At 38.8% G+C, this 24,413-nt stretch overlaps 1 protein-coding gene across 1 annotated transcript in view; it reads left to right on the top strand.

The window, feature by feature from the left end:
- The first annotated feature begins 65 nt into the window (after positions 1-65).
- Positions 66-24,413, top strand: part of LOC124794997 (roquin-1) — a 251,544-nt gene continuing 227,196 nt past the window's right edge. The window contains 2 exon segments of the mRNA XM_047258752.1: positions 66-138; positions 17,157-17,319. Of these exon segments, the coding sequence (XP_047114708.1) occupies positions 17,158-17,319 (162 nt within the window). The 5' untranslated portion in view covers positions 66-138; position 17,157.

The following is a 24,413-nucleotide window of genomic DNA, read 5'->3' as shown; positions in this document are numbered from 1 at the left end:
TTTCAGCTTATTTTTCTTCTCTTTTTTGCGTTTCCAAGTAAAAAGTACCTCATTCGTTCAATAGATGGCAATGTGTCAACAATGATGTGTTATGGCTGCCGTGAAGGCTATTCGATGTTCTGCGTAGGATTTAACGAGGTATTGGTGCTATGTTGTCGTTATTAAAAGCTAGTTGCCGATGCAAATCCCGTGGAGTATAATCATTTTTTGAAGTTTATTATTGTCTGGCTATAGGGAATTAGTAATTTCGGGTTACAGTAGTTATCCTCTGGTGGTAGCAGAAACAGTGACACTAAGCTGAAAGTCATGAATCCTTCCCTCAGTAAACTGTTGAACAGCAGTTCAGGAGGCTGATGTTAAAGTAGTCATTATAGTGACAATAGAACTTACGTTTCAAAAATTATTTGAAGATGTGACAACTATAGAAGACGAAAATATCGAATCAGAAAGAGAAACGCTTTTCGTACTATTGAGTGGAAGTGAATATGTTGAACTAGTTTTGTGTTAACATTTTCGAAGTTTAAAGTGGTGTTTGCTGATGCACAACAACCTGATGGGAAGTTGATGTTTGTTAAGTGTATCGTATTTGTTGTTATGACAACAACAGGTTTATGAAGAAGGTATTATAGCATTTGTCACAACTGAACTTACAGATTTAATGCTAGGATAAAGTATAGTGGGTTAGTGATCGGTAATGATTATTCTGACTTGGTAATAAATTACCTAAGTTCAGTGCATTATTTTGGTTTTTAGCTTCAGAGTTATGTCACTTTGTAGTTTGCTTTAGCCATAACATATCAATATTTCTGTGTATAAAGCTAATCGAACAGATTTTCTTCCCCTGGCTTTCAGTAAAATTCGACTGTACTTCAAAGTTTACTTTACAGTTCTTCGAGACGTCGGAAAAAAAAACTTTCTGTAATGTCTTACCACATAGACATATGGTGAATTTGTCAAAGTTGAGGAGAGCGAAAGGAAACTAACAACAAAAATTAAACAAACAACAATTAATGTGTAGTCTTCAGTAATACTAACAGGCAGAGCATCTACAACTTTTATGAGGGGGGTGAACTAGACAATTTCAATTATGTAGGTTAGTTTCATTCATGAACTGTAAAGTAAACACCAAAAATAATAATGAATAGTATCATAAATCATGTTTGTGTTGGGCCAATTAACAACGTTTTGCATGATTTTAATGTATTATTTTAAAAGCAACTATATTTTTTGTTGCTTTTATATTCAATCTTTGTAATACTTTTTAAACTCCAGTAATGATCTGAAGCGGAAGTCTGTTCCTCATGTATTAAATAGCTTATAGAATGTCATTTTCAGTACTTTGATTCTAAAATCCATATTGAAGATCGTAACAACAATATTGGTGGTTCCTGTAGAAGAATTTAATGCTTTATCGTAACATTAATATTGTTGTTACTCCTATAGAAGAATTAAATGATTTATCTCAGTTTTATAGAGGAAGAATGTGATACTATGAGCTGTTTCTCTGCACTGGCATATGCATGCAAAAACAATTCTGGGAGTTACTTTTAATTATTATACTTTTGGTTATGTGGAGTGATCTACTTTGATAAGTTGTTACAGTAGTTCGTGGCATTGTTCATCTCATTCATCATAATTAGGCATTGTTTGATTACATTTTATTTCTCATTGTATAAGTATGTGGTTCATGACATCCATTTTCTGAAGTACAGAACCACAAACACCTTCATTATCCCCCATAGTTGTGGTGGTTGGTATTACTTCATACCTTGTTACCTAGACCAAGAACATGGTGTTTATTTATTGTTTACACACTGCACAGATTCATTTCAGCATTGACATCTGAATGTGGAATATTTTAGATGTGTAATTGAATGCCAGATATCAAGTAAGTACCCATTTATATCAAGTAAGCCAAAAACAAACACAACAATACTTGATAAGTGTATTTATATGTGAAAAGTGAAATAAGGAACACATTGGCAGGCCAGGTGTTATACTACTAAGCTGATGGTGGTATATAGTCTATAGGGTGTCTCAAAAATCCTTAGGGACAGGTTCGGTACACTAAAACAAGAAATGTCTTGTAAACTAGGGCTCTAAAGTGCAGACCTTAAAAGATAGGAGAACTTGTTGCTCTTTACTCTGATGGAACATGTTTCTCCTACTGCAAGCTCTTTGCTTTTCATGTTCTGGGAGAAGGCAGTATGGACCAAAACAAAAAAAAGAGTTCTGTTAAACATGGGCTGTAAGATACATACCTTAAGAGCCATGAGCTTATGTTCAATAGAAGAGATTTTTTCATGCTATTATAGATGAACACATGTGCGCTCATAGCTCTTAAAGTATGCATTTTAGAAACCATGTGTACCAGACATTTTTGTTCTTGTTTTGGCCATTACATCTTCCTCCCAAAATAAGGAAATCAAAGATCTTGCAGTAGAAGAGGTCTATTTCAGAAATTTTTTACTTATTTCTTTATAAGGAACCTGTCCCGAAAGTTTGTTGGGGGAGGGGAGGGGAGGGGACACCCCCTGCATATTACTGTAATGCACATACAGATTACATAATTAAGTGACAATAACCAAATACTAATTGTTCTTTCTAAGAAGTCTTTCGACTGAGTGAGTGATGGGATTATGTAGTTAATTAACATGTTCCCCGGATCACTTTGCAAGATAGATTGTAATGATTGTGGACTGAGTTATTTTACATTCACATCTCAAATTACATTGTACATAGAGTTACATTCCAAACATTTCTAAGTTTTTTCTACAAAACAGAAGAAAAGTATACAGATGAGTTAATAATTCGTACCCACCATCTTTTCCACTTTACAGTAATGAAAATTATTCTGTGGAATAGAGGCAGTTGTCAAGAAGAAGCTTTCTCAGTTTGTTTTCAAATTTTATTTTGCTGTCTGTCAGGCATTTTATATCAATGGGTTAATGATAAAAAAAAATTCAGCATTGTGCACCTCTTTTTGTGCTAAAGACAACTTTAATGTAGAGTAATGAATGTCATTTTTCCTTCCAGTATTGTAATTGTGTACGTCATTGTTCATTTTGAAATGTATTGGTTTGTTTATAACAGACTTCTTGAGGGAATAAATATACTGTGAAGTCCAAATTCGCAACTCCCGAAAAAGATGTCTATAAGTTCATTGTTCGTGATCGCTACGTATTATTCTTACAGCACGTTTTTGGGCAATGAACACCTTCTTTCTTAATGATGAGTTACCTCAGAACATTATTCTATATGACACTATTGAAAGAAAATATGTCAACTTAATGACTTGGCTTTCCCCAAGATTTGCATGGTTCTAAGTGGAAGCACATGCATAGAAGTGGAGAGAGGCCAGGGTTAGACATATCGCCAATGTCGAGATATTACGGATGGAACCCATTCTCATCTGGACACGGAGAGAGATCGAAGGCAAAGTAGAAAACTGCAACTCACTTAGTCACGCTCCTTGTGTAGGACTGAAGAGATATCAGAGTTAGTTGTTTTAGGAATTCCTAATTCTGTCCCAATTTAAATTCTTGTCCATATAGACTCGTAAGAATTTTGAAGTGCCCATTGGATTTAATGTTTCCTCACCTGCTTGCTACACTTATCATCGGGGTAGTATCTCTAGATATGCGTAACTGAATATGTTGTCTTTTTAAAACTGAGGCTGAGACCATTTGCAGAAAACCAGTCAGTGACACTTTAAGAACTTCGATTAGCATTTTTTCTGCTTCTATATGAATTCTTCAATTGATTACAATGCTAGTATCATCTGCAAAAGGACTTATTCTGCTTGTTATATACTAGGCAGAAGGTTGTTTATATACATGAGGAACATAGTGGACCTGAGATTGAACCTTGGGGAACCCCACAATTGATTTCTCCTCAGTCAGAATTATGTCTCTGGAGTATATTGCATGAATTACTGAGTACAACTTCCTGCACTCTTTTTATTAGATATGGCATTATCCATTGGTTGGCTAGACTGTCAGTCCTGCAAAACATCAATTTAGCTAGGAGAATATTGTGATTCACACAGTCAAATGCCTTAGGGACATTGCAGAAAATACCAACTGGTGCCTTTTCATTATATAATGCTTTTAAAATCTTGTGAGTGAACATGTAAATGGCATTCTCAGTAGGGCAAGAATTCTGAAACCCAAACAGCTATTCACTAAGGATACTATTGTTGCTAAGGTGGGATACTGTTCTAGAATATACCACCTTCTCAAAAAGTTTGGAGAATAATGTCAGCGGTGATACAAGTCAGTAGTTAGTTACATCCCTCTTATTACCTTTCTTAAGGAAGGGTTTAACAAAAGCTTATTTCAGACTCTCTGGAAAAATGCCTTGAGTTAATGATGCATAACATATTTCAGATAAGATTGTGCTTATTACCTGGGAACATATCTTTAGTATCCTGGTGGAAACACTATCAAAATCAGGTAAGATTTTATTATTGAGAGACTGTGTAATTTTCTTAATTTTGGAAGGAGAATTGGTGATACATACATGACTGAATTTTATGAAAGCTACATTTTCAACATACAGCTGCGATTTTAGCCTTGAAATGTTTGTTCCTACACTTAATGCTATATTTAAGAAACGATTATTAAATGCATTTGCTGCCTGTGACACGTCATTTATAGCCCTTCCATTCAGTCCAGTAGTGATGAATAGACAGAAGTCAAATGACCTCAGTCAACACTGACAGCTCCCATGGTGCAGCCAACCAAGTCAACCTTAGTAACGTAAGGCGTGGTTTCTGTTCGTCTGTGTACTCAAACAACAATATGCAACTTGCAGAGTTAAGGATCATAGATATTTATTATGTAACGGAGTTTGGAATGGTTTAAGTTTATAGATACGATCTATGAAGATACTGTGTGAACACAGTATTGGAAACAAGTGAGTGGCCACCAAAAGTCACAAATCTGCATAGAGTGAGTGATTAATGTAGTGTCTCACAAAACTTTTAGAGTGAGAATTAGAGAGAAAATAGAGGATGATACAAAAGTGAGTGTTCAAAGCTACGAACAGGCTATCAAAAATAATAGAAGTTACATAGTGGCTTCATGCAATTTTTTTTTTTTTTTCTGGAGACTTGTGCATACAGGTTACCTCAATTTGTCTTAGTTTTAATTGTTGCCAGTGTCCAAATTCACACTCAAGCCATTGAAAATTAATATTTCAAGTAGTATGAGGTCTTGAATGACCAGAGTTTGTGAGGTCCTGGTTTGTAAACTGTGTGTGCTTGTAAAAGTTGATGACTTTTTGCATAAATGTTAGTGGAGTGGCAGTATCTTGATATACAGCTGTCATTCATGTTTTGTATGATGAGCTTACCAGAGTGTACAGTTCAGGACTGAGTGTTGAAAAATAGTGTTGCTCATAACAGGGATTTACTGATGTAGTTAATGTAGAATGCAGCAGGGTTTTGTGTGCCATTGAAATGGACAGTTTTGACCCTACAATATCACCCATCTCATTGGAGCCATATGGTCATTGTAATGGCAGAAATAACGTGCGCGCACCAACTTGGGCCAGAATGTAACAACTCATGGGATGCAAACAGCAGTCTGGAGGAGGTGGGGGAGGGGTAGTAGTATACAGGTGGGGAGAGAGACGAACGCTGTCTTGACGGAGTGTGCAGGGACTAGACTGCTAACAGGTGCAGTGTCAGGTGTGGGGCAGGGAATTGGGGAAAAAAAGGAGCAAAAAAAGAGAGAAGTGGGGAAAGACGGGTGGATGCGGTGGATGGGCAACGAAACACCACTTTAAGAGGGATGGGAGTATCTTGAACTGTGAAATGAGAGGGTCATCCTACCCGAGATACTTCCCACACCTCCTAAAGTGTTGTTCACTCACTCACCCGATCTCCACTACATTCTAGTTCATCCCCACTCCCAATCCCAACCTGTTGCCACAAGGATCGCATCCCTGCGGAAGTCCCAGGTGCAAAACCTGCCCAATCCATCCATCCAGCACTTCCTATCCCAGTCCTGTCACAGGTTTATCCTACTCCATCAGTGGCTGGGCCACCTGTGAAAGCAGCCATGTTATTTACCAGCTGTGCTGCAATCATTGCACACCTTTTTATATTGGTATGACTACCAACTAGATTCACTACTCTTACAACACATTCTCCACCCCTGTACTTGTCTTGGCCTCAATCTATGGGAACACACTGTCCCCAAACTCTCCACCCAACAGTTTCCACTCCGTCTGTTCTATCATCTCCTCCCCATTCTCAGCTCCCAACCTGTTTATTTGCAGTGTTCTGTGAATGCATCTGCCTATGTTCCTTCTTTTTTTTTCCCACGTCACTGGTCCATAACCTCCTGATGCTGTGCCTGTTAGCAGTCTAGTCCCTGCACACTTCACCAGACAGCATTCATCTCTCTTGTCACCCATGCACTACTAGCCCTTCCCCGCTCCCTTCAGATTGCTGCTTGCAAAACCTCTTTCTCAAATATTTTATCTGCTATTATTCTACACATCTTTTAATTTTACTGCTTTTTGGCTGGTGAGCTTAAGAAGGGGTTGCATTAAATAAGATATTCTGTAAATAATGTAGGCTGTGTCAAATCTGTGTAAATCCACCATAGGCCTATAAATTGAATACAAAATAATCAAATAAATAAATAAATAATACAAAATATGATTGCGCCTCTCTTGCTTTACTCGTTACAAAGGATCTTAACGTTTCATTTATTTTCACGGTTACATAAAGAAACTGAAGAAATATTAAACAGTGTCCTCAAAAGTATCATTGACTAGTTTTCTGCAAATGGTCTTATTCTTAATTTTAGAAGGACACAAAACATTCCTTTCTACATGTCTTGGGGTACTACACCAATAATAAGTGTAGCACTTGACGAGGAAATAATAAATGGGCTGGACACTTCAAAATTCTTAGATGTCCATATTGATGAGGATTTAAACTGGAAAAATCGCACTTTGTAACTACTAAACTACTTAGTCCAGCCACACTTGCACTTAGAATCAATGCAAATCTGAGTAAGAGACAAATCAGTAAGTTGCTATGTTTTCATTCTACAATGCCATTTGGAATATTGTTCTGGGGCACCTCATCTTTAAGAAAGAAAGTCTTCATTGCTGAGAAACCTGCTGTAAGAATATTATGTGCTGCTCACCCATTATCATCTTGTAGACATCTCTTTAAGGAATTGGCCATTCTTTCTACTGCTTCACGGTATATTTATTCCCACATGAAGTTTATTATAAATAACCACTACGGTTTGAAAGGAACAAGTACATAACTGTTATACTAGAAGGAAATGGCTTTAATTTTTCCACATTAAGGTTGTCTTTAGCACAGAAAGGGATCCACAGTGCTGCAACTAAACTTTTTGATAGCTTACCAAGTGAAATAAAATGTCTTGACAGATAGTAAAGTAAAATTTGAAAACAAACTAAAATGTGGCTAAAGGAAAAGATATTGGAAGTAAATTGCAGATTCATAGGTTCGTACCAGATGAAACATGGGTACCACCTGGTTTATATATATATATATATATTTTTTTTCCCTACGTGGAATGTTTCCCTCTATTATAACCATATCATTAATTTGAACCCAACAATTACGTTTGTTATTGTCGCTGTTGCATTTCGAAATCTTTCCTGTCGTCTTATTTTCTCTTTATTTTCTCTTTCTGTTTTTACCAGTAGTCTCACTTTGTATTCACCTTCCCCTTTTTACCGTAATACAATTTTATCCCCTATATATACTCAATAATCGTAACCCACTTCCAAACCACAACCAAAAAAATTTTTATTTTCCGCTTTCAACACTATCGCTGCTATAAAATCCACCGTTTCTAGTTCAATAACAGCTGCTTTCACGTATTAAACAACCATTTCGGCTAGTTCTAATAACTTTCACTTTATTTCCACTTCCGTTTTTCGCACATCACTGATCATTTTTAGCCGCTCCCCACAGGTTTTAACGTCATTATTTCCTCCCTCTTTCCTGATGAGGCAACAGTTTGTTGCGAAAGCTTGAATTTTGTGTGTATGTTTGTGTTTGTTTGTGTGTCTGTCGACCGGCCAGCACTTTCATTTGGTAAGTCACATCACATCATCTTTGTTTTTAGATATATTTTTCCTACATGGAATGTTTCCCTCTATTATAGCCAGATGATGAAACTTACCAAACAAAAGCGCTGGCAGGTCGATAGACACACAAACAAACACAAACATACACACAAAATTCTAGCTTTCGCAACCTATGGTTGCCTCGTCAGGAAAGAGGGAAGGAGAAGGAAAGACAAAAGGATATGGGTTTTAAGGGAGAGGGTAAGGAGTCATTCCAATCCCGGGAGCGGAAAGACTTACCTTAGGGGGAAAAAAGGACAGGTATACACTCACACACACACACATATCCATCCACACATACACAGACACAAGCAGACATTTGTAAAGGCAAAGAGTTTGGGCAGAGATGTCAGTCGGGGCGGATGTACAGAGGCAGAGATGAAGTTGAAAGACAGGTGAGGTATGAGCGGCGGCAAATTGAAATTAGAAATTAGCGGAGATTGAGGCCTGGCGGATAGCGAGAAGAAAGGATATGCTGAAGGGCAAGTTCCCATCTCCGGAGTTCTGACAGGTTGGTGTTAGTGGGAAGTATCCAGATAACCCGGACGGTGTAACACTGTGCCAAGATGTGCTGGCCGTGCACCAAGGCATGTTTAGCCACAGGGTGATCCTCATTACCAACAAACACTGTCTGCCTGTGTCCATTCATGCGAATGGACAGTTTGTTGCTGGTCATTCCCACATAGAACGCTTCACAGTGTAGGCAGGTCAGTTGGTAAATCACGTGGGTGCTTTCACACGTGGCTCTGCCTTTGATCGTGTACACCTTCCGGGTTACAGGACTGGAATAGGTGGTGGTGGGAGGGTGCATGGGACAGGTTTTACACCGGGGGCGGTTACAGGGGTAGGAGCCAGAGGGTAGGGAAGGTGGTTTGGGGATTTCATAGGGATGAACTAAGAGGTTGCGAAGGTTAGGTGGACGGCGGAAAGACACTCTTGGTGGAGTGGGGAGGATTTCATGAAGGATGGATCTCATTTCAGGGCAGGATTTGAGGAAGTCGTATCCCTGCTGGAGAGCCACATTCAGAATCTGATCCAGTCCCGGAAAGTATCCTGTCACAAGTGGGGCACTTTTGGGGTTCTTCTGTGGAAGGTTCCGGGTTTGAGGAGATGAGGATGTGGCTCTGGTTATTTGCTTCTGTACCAGGTCGGGAGGGTAGTTACGGGATGCAAAAGCTGTTTTCAGGTTGTTGGTGTAATGGTTCAAGGATTCCGGACTGGAGCAGATATATATATATATATTTAGAGGGAAACATTCCACGTGGGAAAAATTTATCAAAAAACAAAGATGTTTTTTGATATATATATCTTTGTGTGTGTGTCACAATGTAGGTAAGCTACTGGCTTGCAGTAAATTGTGGTACTACAGGACAAAATGTTTCAGATCATGTTAAAAAATGCTTACTAAAAGATCTCTTAACTTAAAAATGCCTTAATTTTTGTAAAGCATAACTGTAACAAGCATACAAAGTTAATAGCTGTGTCTTGTAACATTATTACATGTTTTTGTCAAATTACCCCAAATTATGTATATGATGGTTTGGACATGTACAAAAAATAATTAGAAAAATGTTATCAATATGCAGAACAGGCAAAGGAAGCGTTTCTGAAGAAGAGAAATATGTTAACATAGAGTATAGATTTAAGTGTCAGGAAGTCGTTTCTGAAAGTATTTGTATGGAGTGTAGCCATGTATGGAAGTGAAACATGGATGATAAATAGTTTGGACAAGAAGAGAATAGAAGCTTTCAAAATGTGGTGCTACAGAAGAATGCTAAATATTAGATGGGTAGATCACGTAACTAATGAGGAGGTACTGAATAGGATTGGGGAGAAGAGGAGTTTGTGGCACAACTTGACTAGAAGAAGGGATCAGTTGGTAGGACATGTTCTGAGGCATCAAGGGATCACCAATTTAGTATTGGAGGGCAGTGTGGAGGGTAAAAATAGTAGAGGGAGACCAAGAGATGAATATACTAAGCAGATTCAAAAGGATGTAGGCTGCAGTAGGTACTGGGAGATGAAGAAGCTTGCACAGGATAGAGTGGCATTGAGAGCTGCATCAAACCAGTCTCAGTACTGAAGACCACAACAACAATATGCAGAACAGAGAAGAAAGTTCTTTAATTGCATTTAAGTTGTGCCAGTTTATCCCTGTTCAGCAGTTTTTCATCAGTTCAAGACTTAAGAAATAACAGTGTGCTTATTTCACTCTCAGTGCTTGGTACAGTTCCAGTGAAACCACACAATTGAATGACATATTTTACCATTTGAAATTATTAAGTTAAATAGGCACTACAAATATTTTCTTCAGTATCTTATTTAGAGCATACTGCATGCTGACACAAAGTACCAGTCGAAATGTGATTTGATGATGAATTTCCATGACTGAAATTTTAATTCTCCCTTTGGTTCACTTCATACTAAATTGATGGTTTCATATCTGTAGCTGCTGATAGTTCTTAAAGACTTGGACCTCACATTGCTTACATTGGGCCACTTTGTAATGGTTCCTTTTCCCATATGCCATTTCTGCAACAACAGTACAGTAGTTTCTTCATTTATGCAAGATATTGATCTCAGTCCCTTGTTGTTAAATGATATCTGCCCTTCAATCCACTTCTCCAGAAATGGTTACCAATTTGATTTTGAATGCCTAACTGTAGGAAAGGCAAATGTTAAGTTACATTTGTCCAGATCTCAGTAATGATTCTTTAAAAAATGTGTTAACAAAACTTGAGAAAGTGTTTTTATATTTGAAGCTGTTAAAGGAATTCTGTCATTTGATGATTTGAATTGTGGTACTACTGGCTGATTTAACATTTAACCACATATAAACCACCTGGAAAATTTTACTGAAACTGTTGACAACTTGCGTCTGTGCCACTGTAAGTTGGTGTGAAGTTTTATAAGTAGGTTTTCAAAGATTTTGGCCTTTTCTTCTGTGCTACAGAAATATAGTGCCTGTATTTTTTGGTACCATGTCTTCATGTATTTTTGGTATAATGTCTTCGTTAAATCTGATGCTGTTGGATGTCTTACATTATTTCTACTTTTTGCACTAGGATACCGAGGTATGCGGTTTGCATTTGGTGATTTTGAGAGGACTAGAACAAATCGCCTCTGTCCATAGTCTAATTTTGAATTGTTTCTGCTACAAAGTGGGACTATATTTTAAGTGCAAGTGTACATTATTTTGATGACAAGATTTGCAGGTCCTGAATATATTATTTTTAATGTTGATACTACCATTAATAGGTATTCTTAGTAAGATAGTAAGTAGTGGCTTGCTTCTAATTTTAAGATCATTATTGCCTTTCTAATCCTAATTAGGTAGCCAGATTGACACAACTGTAGTGACTGACATTACCAAATGATTTTCACAGCAACTGATATGTTAAACAAGTAGTGAATCAGGGAGAGTTCGTTTTATGACAACAAAAAATTGATCAGAATTAATTATCCCACTGTAGGGTGCAAAATATTGTCCTGTCACTGAGTAATAAAAGCAATTTTACTTGTGAGCAGACAGTTTTCTAATTTTTGAAAATAACATAATTTGGTTCTAAAAAATCTTATCTTTGTTATAGGCAAAATATAAATGAGTTTATTATATTTGGATTAGAAATGTGGCCCCCATTCATAGGTATAGTGTGTAGTTTTATTAGACTCAGTGAATGGAGGGTCTGTTGTGTAAGTACTGTGCTGACACAAAGGCTAATGTCAACAGACAGTTAGTTATTCAGTTGAATATACTGTAGTGTGTGTTGTGGAACTGCTATTCATTCATGACATTATTTTCATCTGAAATTGTTGACCGCATCTCTTTTAACAAACACAAGAAGTGTCAAATTTACTCTCTCCTCTTGGCCATTTCTTTCTCATTAGTAGCTTTTCAGCTAGAAGTCCAGTGCCCTAGTGTTTCTAAGAGGTTGCACAGTAGGAAAGACAAAGAACGAACAACTTTAAAATCCATTTTTGGCCATCTATATGCGGATTTTCCGTTGTTCCTGCCTGTTACAGAAGGTGAAAGCCAGGTTGGATTCTTTGAAAAGGACATAGCCAGTTTCTTTCACCATCCCAGCCCGGTTAGAATTTATTCCCATCTCTAATGACTTATTCATTGCACAGGGTATTAAACTCAAATCTTCCTTCTCATCATTTTTGAACATAAAAATAAAACATATTTAAGAACAGCATATCTCGTTTCGTAGCAGTCTGAGACTTTCACATACTGTTTATTTCAGTGTTCTGCAGTGTGTGTCGTACTTCCAGCATTGGACACTTGCATACCATTCCATGTATGCTGTCACATAGCAGTATGCTAAAAGATTATTTTTTATAAATGTTTCATCTTTCATTTAATAACACTATTTTTTTCGTTTTTACTGATAATTAGCTGCAGACCCATAGGTTACTTGTTACATACCACTGCTATTCTCGACCATCCATTGGCATTTAATATTGTAATCTTGTTTTACATTCCTTTCAAAATTGCAGTAAATCAACTAATGACATCCACCTTCCAAGAAGACACAAGTAACATCTCTATCTTACAGTGTAACTTGATAAACAAATGTTGTTGGTTTTTTCATTTACTCATTATTAAAGGCTCCTTTCCGTTGCATTCATGTATCAAGATGGGAAGAGTGATTGTTTAAACACTATTGTGCTTATTGTAATGAGAATAACTGACCTTGTCCTTGTGATCTCAATGGGATGACGCATAAGGGGTCATAATATATTGGTAGGTTCATCACTTAAAGCTGGACCTTGAAACTTTGTAACTAGACTTTCTGGAGATAGTTTGCATTTATCTTCAAGCATTTGTCAGTTTAGCATCTCTCTGACACTCTTCCATGGTTTAAAACCTGTGACCATTGTGCTGCTGTTCTCTGTATATGTTTAGTATTCCCTCTTAATCCTACACTCATGCTCATAAATTAAGGATAATGCTGATACATACTGAAACAATGATCTGGTGGGTGGTTTGTGGGTTTAAATCACCTCGGGGTATGACCATGCAATGCATTTGACCTGCAGTTGTCGCACGGTGGCGCTGGCAGCAGTCCACATATGCAGAAGTGTGTTGGTGCATGATAGAGTACGGTGCAGCGAGTAAGTGTGCAGACGTTTTCAGATGTGCTAATGGTGACTGTGTGTTGAAAATGGCTCAGAGAACACATATTGATGACGTTGTGAGGGGTAGAATACTAGGACGACTGGAGGCTGGTCAAACACAGTATGTCGTGCCACAAAGTGTGATCTCAAGAGTATGGCAACGATTCCAGCAGACAGGAAACATGTCCAGGTGCTGTAGTATGGGACGTCCACAGTGTACACCACCACAAGAAGGTCAATATCTCACCATCATTGCCCACATACGGCCACGGAGTACTGCAGGTAGCCTTGCTCAGGTCCTTACCACAGCCACTGGAACAGTTGTCTCCAGACACACAGTCTACAGACGACTGAACAGACATGGTTTATTTGCCCGGAGACCTGCAAGGTGCATTCCACTGGCCTCTGGTCAGAGGAGAGCCTGTAAAGCCTAGTGTCAAGAATACAGTACATGTCATTGGAACAATGGTCCCAGGTTATGTTCACAGACGAGTCCAGGTATAGTCTGAACAGTGATTCTCGCTAGGTTTTCATCTGACGTGAACCAGGAACCAGATACCAACCGCTTAATGTCCTGGAAAGGGACATGTATGGAGGTTGTGGTTTGATAGTGTGGGGTGGGATTATGATTGGTGCACGTACACCCCTGCATGTCTTTGACAGAGGAACTGTAACAGGTCAGGTGTATCGGGACGTCATTTTGCACCAGTATGTCCGGCTTTTCAGGGGTGCAGTGGGTCCCCACCTTCCTCCTGATGGATGATAACGCATGGCCCCACCGAGCTGCCATCGTGGAGGAGGACCTTGAAACATTAGATATCAAGTGAATGGAGTGACCTGCCTTTTCTCCAGAGCTAAACCCCAGCGAGCACGTCTGGGATGCTCTCGGTCGACATATCACTGCACGTCTTCAAACCCCTACGACACTTCAGGAGCTTCGACAGGCATTGGTGCAAGAATGGGAGGTTATACCCCAGCAGCTGCTCGACCACCTGATCCAGAGTAAGCCAACCTGTTGTGCGGCCTGTGTACGTGTGCATGGTGATCATATCCCATATTGATGTCGGGGTACATGCACAAGAAACAGTGGCGTTTTGTAGCACGTGTATTTCGGAACGGTTTTCTCAACTTATTACCAATACTGTCGACTTACAGATCTGTGTCGTGTGAGTTCCCTACGTTCCTATGCTATTAGCGCCAGTTTTGTGTAGTGCCACAGTGTGTGGCACCACATTCTGCAATTATCCTTAATTTATGAGCATGAGTATATTTGGTATGGGTTCCACACACTAGAGTGACTGTGTGTATGTGATTGTTCCATTTCATTTCTCTACATCCAGGTACGTGTGTAAGTTGACTGATTCCATTTGTTGTGTTGATACTGCAGTCAAAGGATACCGTGGTTTTTTTTCCCATTTTGTGAAATGCCAAAACTTACAGCTCTGAACATTTATGGCATGTTTCAGTCTTTGCATCACATTGAAATTTTATCAAGATCTGGCTGAATATTGGTTCAGCTTTTTTTCAGACTGTACTTCATTATATGTAACTGTCATCTGGAAAGAGTCTTGAATTTACTGTTATTACTGTCTACAAGTTCGTTTATATATGACATGAACAGCAAGGGTCCCATCACACTTCCCTGCTGCACACCCAAAGCTACGTTTACATCTCGTCTGTCCATGACCTCCATGATGGATCCTCTACCAAGTAAGCCCCAATCCAGTCACAAATTTCACTTGATACCCCCTTATGTTCATACTTTCCATAAGCATAGACATAGAATTGAGTCAAATGCTTTTTGGAAGTCAAGAAATGCTGCATATATCTGAGCACCTTGATCCATGACTTTCAGGATGTGAGAGTGCGAGTTGTATTTCACATGATCAATGTTATCAGAATCTGTGCTGACTGACGTAGAGGAGGTAATTCTGTTCGAGATACAGCATTGTGTTTGACCTTAGCATATGTTCTAAAATTCTACAGTAATGGATGTTGAGGATATTGGATGGTAGATTTGTGGATCACTTTTGCTGCTTCTCTTACAGACGGTGGTGACATTTGCTTTCTTCCAACTGCTGTGCACAGTTTTTTGTTTGAGGGATAGACACTATATTGTGGTTAAAATAGGAGTTTACTCAGCCACAAATTAGGTACCCAGTCTGACAAGAAGTCTGTTTGTTCTGGAGCATTGTTCAATTTTAGCAATTTCAGTTGTTTCTCAAGACCACTAACACTATTATTTATGTCACTCATCCTTGCAATGGTGCAAGAACTTTTCTTTGTAAAGAAAGAGTTGAAAATTGAGTTAAGCATTTTTGCTTTCACTTTCCTGTCCTTAATTACAGTTCCTGACTCATGTATTTTTCTATTTATTTATTTTATTTTATCATATGACTAGTAACATATCACATGCAAAAACATGTCTCATCCTTTAGTGTCTAGACGCTAATTTTGGTAACACTAACATTTTGTACGCATGACCAGAATTTCTTTGAATCTTTTGATAATATCCTGCTGAGGTAGTCATTGAAGGCTTCACACGTTGTCTTCTTGACAATCAAATGCATTTCATTCAGCATATCTCTCTCTCTCTCTCTCTCTCTCTCTCTCTCTCTCTCTCTCTGTTTGTGCGTGCGTGTGTGTGTGTGTGTGGGGGGGGGGGGGGGGGGGGATTTCTCTCTTCCACTATCTACATATATACACACAGTGAACTATTAGTTTAAACTTGAGTCACACTTCCTCTACACTCTTCTGTCCAGGACTAAATGTTTAAAGTTCCTCATCAGTCTATTGCACTACTGTTTCTTTATCTACTTTGCTGAACACGTAAATCTTTCTAATTCATTTAGCTGCCTTCTGTACTTAAGCACTCATTGTTGCTACAACTGCCTCATGTTAACTGATACAAGTATCGATGTGTATGTCCTCAAAGAGGTCAGGTCCATTTGTTGCCATTAGCTCCAGTATATTTCCATGATGAGTGGACTTCCAAACTATCAGTTCTGAGTGGTTTTCAGAGAAGGCGTTTAGTAACATTTCACTCTTCAACTTTTCATGACTGCCACTTACAAAACTGTTAATTTTCTGTTGAATGTTAGATGATTGAGGTCTCCACCGATGTTGACAGTATGATGTGGGGTTTATGTATTTGCAAACTGAGGTTTCCCCCAAATTTTTTGGGGATGAGTTTGATGGTTAAAGTTTCTTGTCTGCTGCAACAAATACACCATCTCCATTTTCTATTAGACAATCCTTTTGGCATACACGTAAAATTTCCGTAAAACTCTCACAGCTATCAATGTAAGAGATTAACACAACTACTTGCCAATCTGTTATAAAGAGAAATGTGAAAGAAGACTTGAATAATATGATATATCTGCTGAGAATTTAATTGGTAGTGTCAAATTATTATAGTGTTCCTCTGCAATGTTTCACAGCAACTTGATGTTGACGAACATCTTTAGAAAATTCAGCTATTCATTCAACAATGGAAAATTTAGTAGGAGATAACAATAACAATATATATATTAAGAAAGAGCAGTACTTACCACAAAGAGGAAGCATTGAGCAGCAGACATGCACATTTAGAAGTAGACAGGGACATTATTTAGCCATTTGGGCAGAGCTTTTTATCAGATGAAGAAAAACACAAAGGTGTGTGTGTGAGTGTTTCTTCATTTGATCAGGAATTGTGCTCAACAAATGAAGAATACTAAACAGTATATTTTTAAATTTGCCTCTCTGATGCTGAACATCTCATTTGTGGATGAGCAGTAGTCTATCCTAATTCAGCTGCTCATTAGTCAGATTTGTGGAGACTTCGACAGTTTAATTTGAATTGTCCTTTGGGTATGATATATTCCTGTGATATGCTTCTAATAATGTTTACGCTCTTTATTTTACAGAATGCCAATCCAGGCTCCCCAGTGGACTGAATTTTTGTCATGTCCTGTATGCTGCAATGAATTTGATGCTACTCTTCGTAGCCCAATCAGCTTGGGATGTGGACATACTGTGTGCAAGACCTGTCTCTCCAATTTACACAGGAAGCAGTGTCCCTTTGATCAGGTATAGTATTTCTGGCTTTCCACTGGTATTGAAAAAAGTTGTATTTTACTACAAAACTCCTAAATTGATAACATTACATTCCTTGATAGAGACTATGTGTGCTATATAAGATCTTCCATGAAACACAGTTGTGTTAGTACTGGTGCATGCAGTGGAACCATGATATAGAATGACTAGCATATTTTTCCTATCAGTGTAGTGGATGGTGTGGTTTTGCCTGGAGTGTTGGATCAGTGTAGGAGTGCAGCAGTTGATTTGAATCTCTGAGAGTTTCAATTAGACACCTTTTGCAGTGGGCTGAACATTTAGCACATGTGTATTTTATTGGCTTCCAGTTCAGAAACCACAAAGGCATAGAAAAATAATGGGCATATGCACAACTTGACTGGCGTGCCCAGTGGTGGTGACACATTTTCAGCTGCATTCTGTTCAGACCTGTCCTGCAGCAAAGGGTCCATAGGTATTAGTTCATTCTGTATTTACTTCATTGTGTTACCATGTATTGTTGAATGGTACAGCAGGTAAACACTAATTGTGGTGGTTATGGGTTTCCCTTCATACAGTATGTGATCTTAGTTGTTAACAGTTTGAAAACCAGGCAATCCAAGTGCCATATTTCAGCAGGGTAATGCTTAGTTAGATCTAGTGGAGAACATGAAAGATTTTTTTAAAGTCGTTTAGTCATCACCACCTTCCCATTCTTCCCATTTGCAGTACGTGTAACCCATTGAATGTATTCTGGGTAATGATGATTGACAAGTGCTTAGTTGTGGTCCTCAGTCAACCTCTGTTCATTCTTTATAGACCTGTGTACAAACTGCTGTGCTAGAGATTTCACAAGAAAATATTTTAACCCTCTTTGATTTCATGTCCTCACATTTACTCGTTCTTACTGCACCATGTGAGTTTTTCATATCTTATTGACTGAATCACCTGAGTTAGAATGTGTACAGTTTGCTAATAATAAGTTAGCGTACATCTGTAGAGTATCAAAATAAGGAAAGATGGGTGAAACATCCATTGATGCTGCAATTAAAGAATAGCTCCTTTCGCAGTTTTAGAATTGATAGTGCATTGCCTTAAGCTAGAGAACAAATAGTGTAGATAGAAAATAAAAATGGGACAATCTTGAGCCAGAGCAGAAGAGAAACAGCAGAATTTGTCTCAGGAGAAATAATTGTGGATTATATCAGACTAGTATTGTTACAGAAGGCAGGCAGTGAGCTACATAATAGTGAGGGAATGGAAGTTAAATTAAAATCACCAGAACTTAAGGCAGAGCTCCAGTTAATTTATTTAAAGTCATGGCAATGGTTAGGACATTAAAGACATGGCTCCAGTTCAGTTCAGGGTTCGCAAGTAATTGACTGTGACCTGTTCAGGGGACAATCACATGGAGTTATTTAGGGAAACCTAGGAAACCTTATACAATTACAGCCAGAAAGATGACTGAATCTGATCTCTCTTGACTGTGAGCCTAGTAGTTACAATACACCATCATTTGGCAAGCTTAGCGAATCGTAAATAAGGAAGAAAATTCTAGAGAAGTACACCAAATGTCAGAAAAAGAATGGAAATAGTATAAGAAATAAAAACAGTGATGGGAGATACAATCAAAGGGATAAGAATGAAAAACTGGAATATACAGTGAAATGAACAAGAATAACAAAAGGTAAAAAAGGAGAAGGTATGCAACTAGGGACCTAAATTTCTTAAAGTAAAAAACACTCTCAGCAGCAAAGTTTACTTTGAAGAATTGTGAGTGCTGGTACATACACTGACAGTGAACAAATCGGAACACCAAATAATAATTTATGTAGAGTAATGAAACTTTGGGAATACATTATTAATGTAAGCATTAGATAAGTCATTGCAAATGTGAAATGGTGGTATATTAATAAACAGTGTAACTGCCAGAATGGTAAATGCAAATGTGCATGCATTGTTGGTCTGGTGCCAAATATCAGTTTGTGGGATGGAGTTACATGCCTGTTGCACTTGATTGGTCAATACAATGACAGTTGATGCTGGTTGTGGATGACATAGGGTTTGTCGTCCATTGGTATTCCATATGTGCTCAACTAGAGATGGATCTGGTGATTGAGCAGGCCAAGGCATCATGTCACCACTCTGTAGTTTCCATTGAGTTACAACACGGGTATGTGCACAAGAGTTACCTTGTTGGAAAACAAGAATGCTGTTTACGAATGACAGCTCAGTCGATCAAATCACCAGACTGACATACAATTTTGCAGTCATGGTGCTCAGTATAACGACGAGAGTTCTCCTGCTGCCATTTGAACCCACACCCCAGACCATAATTCCAGGTATAGGTCCACTGTGTGTAGCACACAGAACGGTTGGGTGCAGGTCCTCACCTGGCCTCCTCCTAACCAAGACATGGCCATCACTGGCACCAAGGCAAAACCAGCTTTCATCAAAAAACACAATAGACCTCCACCTTGCCACACAGCGATCTCTTGCTTGACACCACTGAAGTAGCAAATGATGGTGGTTTGGGGTCAGTGGAATGCATGCTACAGGGCATCTTGTTGGAACTGTCCTTGAAATAACTGATTTGTAACACAAAATTGTTGAGGCTTTCGTGGCCACTTGTTGACAAACTGCCTGCTGGCTTTTGTCTCGGGCTCTTCGGCCGACGTTCATCTAATGATTTTTCTGACATTTCGCCAGCACGAGTGGCTGGCATTGTCAAAGCTTCACCCTCCATTGACGGTGGTGAACTGGAGCCGAGCTCGCGGGCGCAGTCTATATGTACCTGGTGCGTCAACGTCTGAGGGCTTCTCCGCGGTCATTACCGGTGCGGTTCTCCTCTTGCTACCTGCGACGGTCGTTCGCTGCAGTACGGGAAGCCAGGATCCGTTTACCTTAAGGCTTTCCTCTTTCTTGTTCAAACTATTCGAGTGTTTTTGTATTTCCACAGCTTCTCTGAACAAGCGCGTGTGATAGTGCTTCTCTACAGCCAGAACTTCCGTGTCGGCGAGTTTTATTACGTGGTCGGTCTCATTCAGTGCGTGCTCTGCCACGGCCGATGGGGCAGGTGGAGAAATCGGACATGGCAGAGCACGCACTGAATGAGACCGACCACGTAATAAAATTCTCCGACACGGAAGTTCTGGCTGTAGAGAAGCACTATCACATGCGCTTGTTCAGAGAAGCTGTGGAAATACAAAAACACTCGAATAGTTTGAACAAGAAAGAGGAAAGCCTTAAGGTAAACGGATCCTGGCTTCCCGTACTGCAGCGAACGACCGTCGCAGGTAGCAAGAGGAGAACCGCACCGGAAATGACCGCGGAGAAGCCCTCAGACGTTGACGCGCCAGGTACGTACAGTCTGCGCCCGCGAGCTCAGCTCCAGTTCACCACCGGCAATGGAGGGTGAAGCTTTGACAATGCCAGCCACTCGTGCTGGCGAAACATCAGAAAAATCATTAGATGAATTGTAACAGTTCATTGTATCAGTGTGGTGGCAACTGCTATGCAAATATCTGCTGCCGATGCAGTATGATGCGTCAGAGCCATTCGCCAAACACAATGGTCTTCCTTCTTGGTAGCTGCATGTGGCCATCTGGAGCCTGGCCTTCTTGCGACTGTACATTCTCGTGAGCACCACTGCCAGCAATCAAGTTGTGGTAGCTCCATTCCTGCCAAGTTTTTGCACAATGTCACAGAAGGAACATCCAGCTTCTCATAGTCCTATTAGGCAACCTCATTTAAATGCAGTGAGGAATAATAGAGATTAGAGCCCACACAGTAGCATACCGACAATCCTTCTTTCCACGAACAATACGAGACTGGAATAGAAGGGAGAACCGATAGAGGTACTGAAGGTACCCTCCGCCACACACCGTCAGGTGGCTTGCGGAGTATTGATGTAGATGTAGATGTAGATGGTGTTGATAATGGTGTCTCTGTAGCTTTAAATACATGCTTGATTAACATTAGTTCACCACATCCAATCTCAAAGCTAAGTAATGCTCATGACCATTACAGCAAGTATTTGAAGCAAATCTGATTTGTATCCAACTTAAATTGGAAGGAACACACAGAAAATGTTGTGGGGAAGGCTAACCAAAGACTGTGTTTTATTGGCAGGGCACTTAGAAAATGTAACAGATCTACTAAGGAGACTGCCTACACTATACTTGTCCGTCCCCTTTTAGAACATTTCTGTGTGGGATCCTTACCAGATCAGATTGACGGAGTACATCGAAAAAGTTCAAAGAAGGGCAGCAAGTTTTGTATTATCGTGAAATATGGGAGAGAGTGTCACTGAAATGATACAGAATTTAGGCTGGACATCATTAAAACAAGGGCGTTTTTTGTTGCGATGGAATCTTCTCATGAAATTCCAATCACCAACTCTCTCCTCCAAATGTGAAAATATTTTGTTGACACTGACCTACATAGGGAGAAACAATCACCACGATAAAATAAGGGAAATAAGAGCTGGTACAGAAAGCTATAGGTGTTCGTTCTTTCTGCACACTATACAAGATTGGAATAATAGAGAATTGTTAAGGTGGTTCGATGAACCCCTGCCAGGCACTTAACTGTCATTTGCAGAGTATCCTTGTAGATGTATCCGCTACTAGTGCCACTCTTATATGTCTAGCATGAAATTTGAATAGACGTCATCTTTAAGATGTAGAAACACACTCGCCAACTTTCGTCTGTGTTGCACAATTCATCCTTAGTGTTGCCTTTTTTGTCAGTGTATAAAGCATTTTGAATATCGTAGCTTTTATCCAAATTTTGTATTTATTATTGAACACTGGAAAATCCAGGATGTATGTTAGTGACAGTATTATAAAAAGGATGGACTGCTACTCACCATATAGTGGAGATGCTGAGTCACAGATAGGCACAACAGAAAGAATGCTAAACAAGTAGCTTTCGGCCAAAAGGTCTTCTTTTAATGTAGACTCACACTAGCACAACTCACACGCACATGACAACTGTCTGTGGCTGCTGAGGCCAGACTATTTATATTTATATTTATTATTTATATGTATTATTGTATTGTTCAAATTTATCATTTTATTTATCTACTGAAATAATAATTGACACATGGTTAATAGATATAAAATTGGTAACTAATTATGAATGCTTAACATTTTAATTTGTTAATAAATACAGAGGTCAAACCTAAGATCACTTTTAGCAAGAATCGAACCAGTGACCCTGTATTTATAAGGCTAGAATGCTTTGCACTTAACTACAGGCGGCTATGTTGGAAAAGGCTAAAAGTTATTTACTTAACAGTGCTAAGAAATCTTCAAAGTTGATTTTTCGAGTATTTTTGAGAAGTGCATTGTATTGCTTTAGGGTAACTATGAAGAAAATCAAAGTGTGCCAGTCCGCCCATGTCAGGGCAGGTGATATCTATGCACATAAAGAAATAATATATGTTGTTCGATAACCCAACAGTGTAGCGACATTGTGAATTAGATCACAATGAAATGAACTATGTTTTGTTCTCTCAAAAAGTTACCTACATCCATACTCTGTAGGCCGTCATATGGTTTGTAACAGAGGGTATTTCCATGTAGAGTTCCAGTTGGTAGAATTTGTTCCTTATTAGTGCTGGTTTTCTCTCTTCTTGGATTGAGAGGTCGTTCCATCCTCTTACCGGAGTAATAATTTTACTTGTAAACCAACAGTAAGTAATTAAACTCAACTTGTAAATAAACCAACTTGCTTATTTCATTTTTCAGTTTTTAATGGTGGTTCTTTTTCGTCATCTGCTTACTAATACAGCCAGAAAATTAAATTGCATACTGCTTTCTTTCTCCACTGTAAATTGAATTTTTGGATGGATTCATATTATTGAGATTACCAAGAATACATCCAACTGCTCTTCACCACATGTATGTAATGCGAAGTTATCATCCAAGTAGCGATAAAACTTGAGTGGTCCTGTACTGTTTGTTTGAATTCCCCCTGTTCAGAAATCACTGTAAACAAATTGGCAACAGCTGGACTAAGAGGGATGTCCATGGCCTCCCCATCAGTTTGCTTGTAAGATTCATTGTTGTCCTAAAAATAGGTTGTAATGAGACAATGTCTAAATAAAGCTACTATATCAATCAGAAAATATGTTCTGTTTGTGAAATGGCTTCATTCACAGGAATCATTGTAAGTAAAAATTAAAAAAAAATATAAAAACTGAAAACTATATCTACCTGGGCCCATGTTCATGTCTTTTAGTGACTCCACAAATATTGCTGAGATTTTAGTGTAACAGTCAGTTCTACCAATGTAGAGTGGCAGCATTGAGGCTAAATATCTGGTCACCTTGTGGGTAGGAGGTCTCAAAGGAATCTCTAGCTTGTGCACTTTTGGTAAGCCATACCATCTGGGTGTGTAAGCTTTTGTCTTGCAGAGTTGTTTCTTATTATTCAAAGAGAAAGTACACACTTCTAGTAGTTGTTTGGTAATTCTTAAAACTTCTGTTGGAAACAATGTTTTTTTTTTTTTTTAAATCAGTAGTCAGATGCAAGAGATCCTCAGATAATCTCCATTCTTCATCTCAACTGTGACATTACATTATCTCTGTCATTTGTAAGGTCATTCTACATCTACATACATACAGACTCTGCAAGCAAGCATATGGTGTGTGGCGGAGTAATATTAACTTCCTTTCCTGTTCCACCTTAAAATATAATGAGAGAAAAACCACTGCCTGTATGCCTCCATACGAGTGCTAATTCCTCTTATTGTTTTTTTTTTCTTGTCCTTACATGAAATGTAAGTTGGTGGTACTCTTAAATTTTCTCACTAGTTTTCCATGAAAAGAATGTCATCTTCCCTCCAGTGATTCTCATGCGAGCTCAGGAAGCATCTATGTATTGCTCACGTGTTGATTGAACCTAGTTGTAACGAATGTAGCAGCTTCCCTCTGTATTGCAGCAGTGCCTCTAATCCAACATGGTGGGAATCTCAAACACTTGAGCAGTACTCAAGAATGGGTCACACTAGTGTTCTATACACCATCTTCTTTACAAGTGAACTACACTTTCCTAAAATTCTCTCAGCAAACCAAAGTCTACCATTTGCCTTCCCTACTATTA

This window comes from Schistocerca piceifrons, chromosome 4 (genome assembly GCF_021461385.2).
Source record: "Schistocerca piceifrons isolate TAMUIC-IGC-003096 chromosome 4, iqSchPice1.1, whole genome shotgun sequence".
NCBI classification, from domain to species: domain Eukaryota; kingdom Metazoa; phylum Arthropoda; class Insecta; order Orthoptera; family Acrididae; genus Schistocerca; species Schistocerca piceifrons.
Note: the sequence above shows the minus strand (reverse complement) of the source record. Positions and strands in the feature narration are given on the sequence as shown.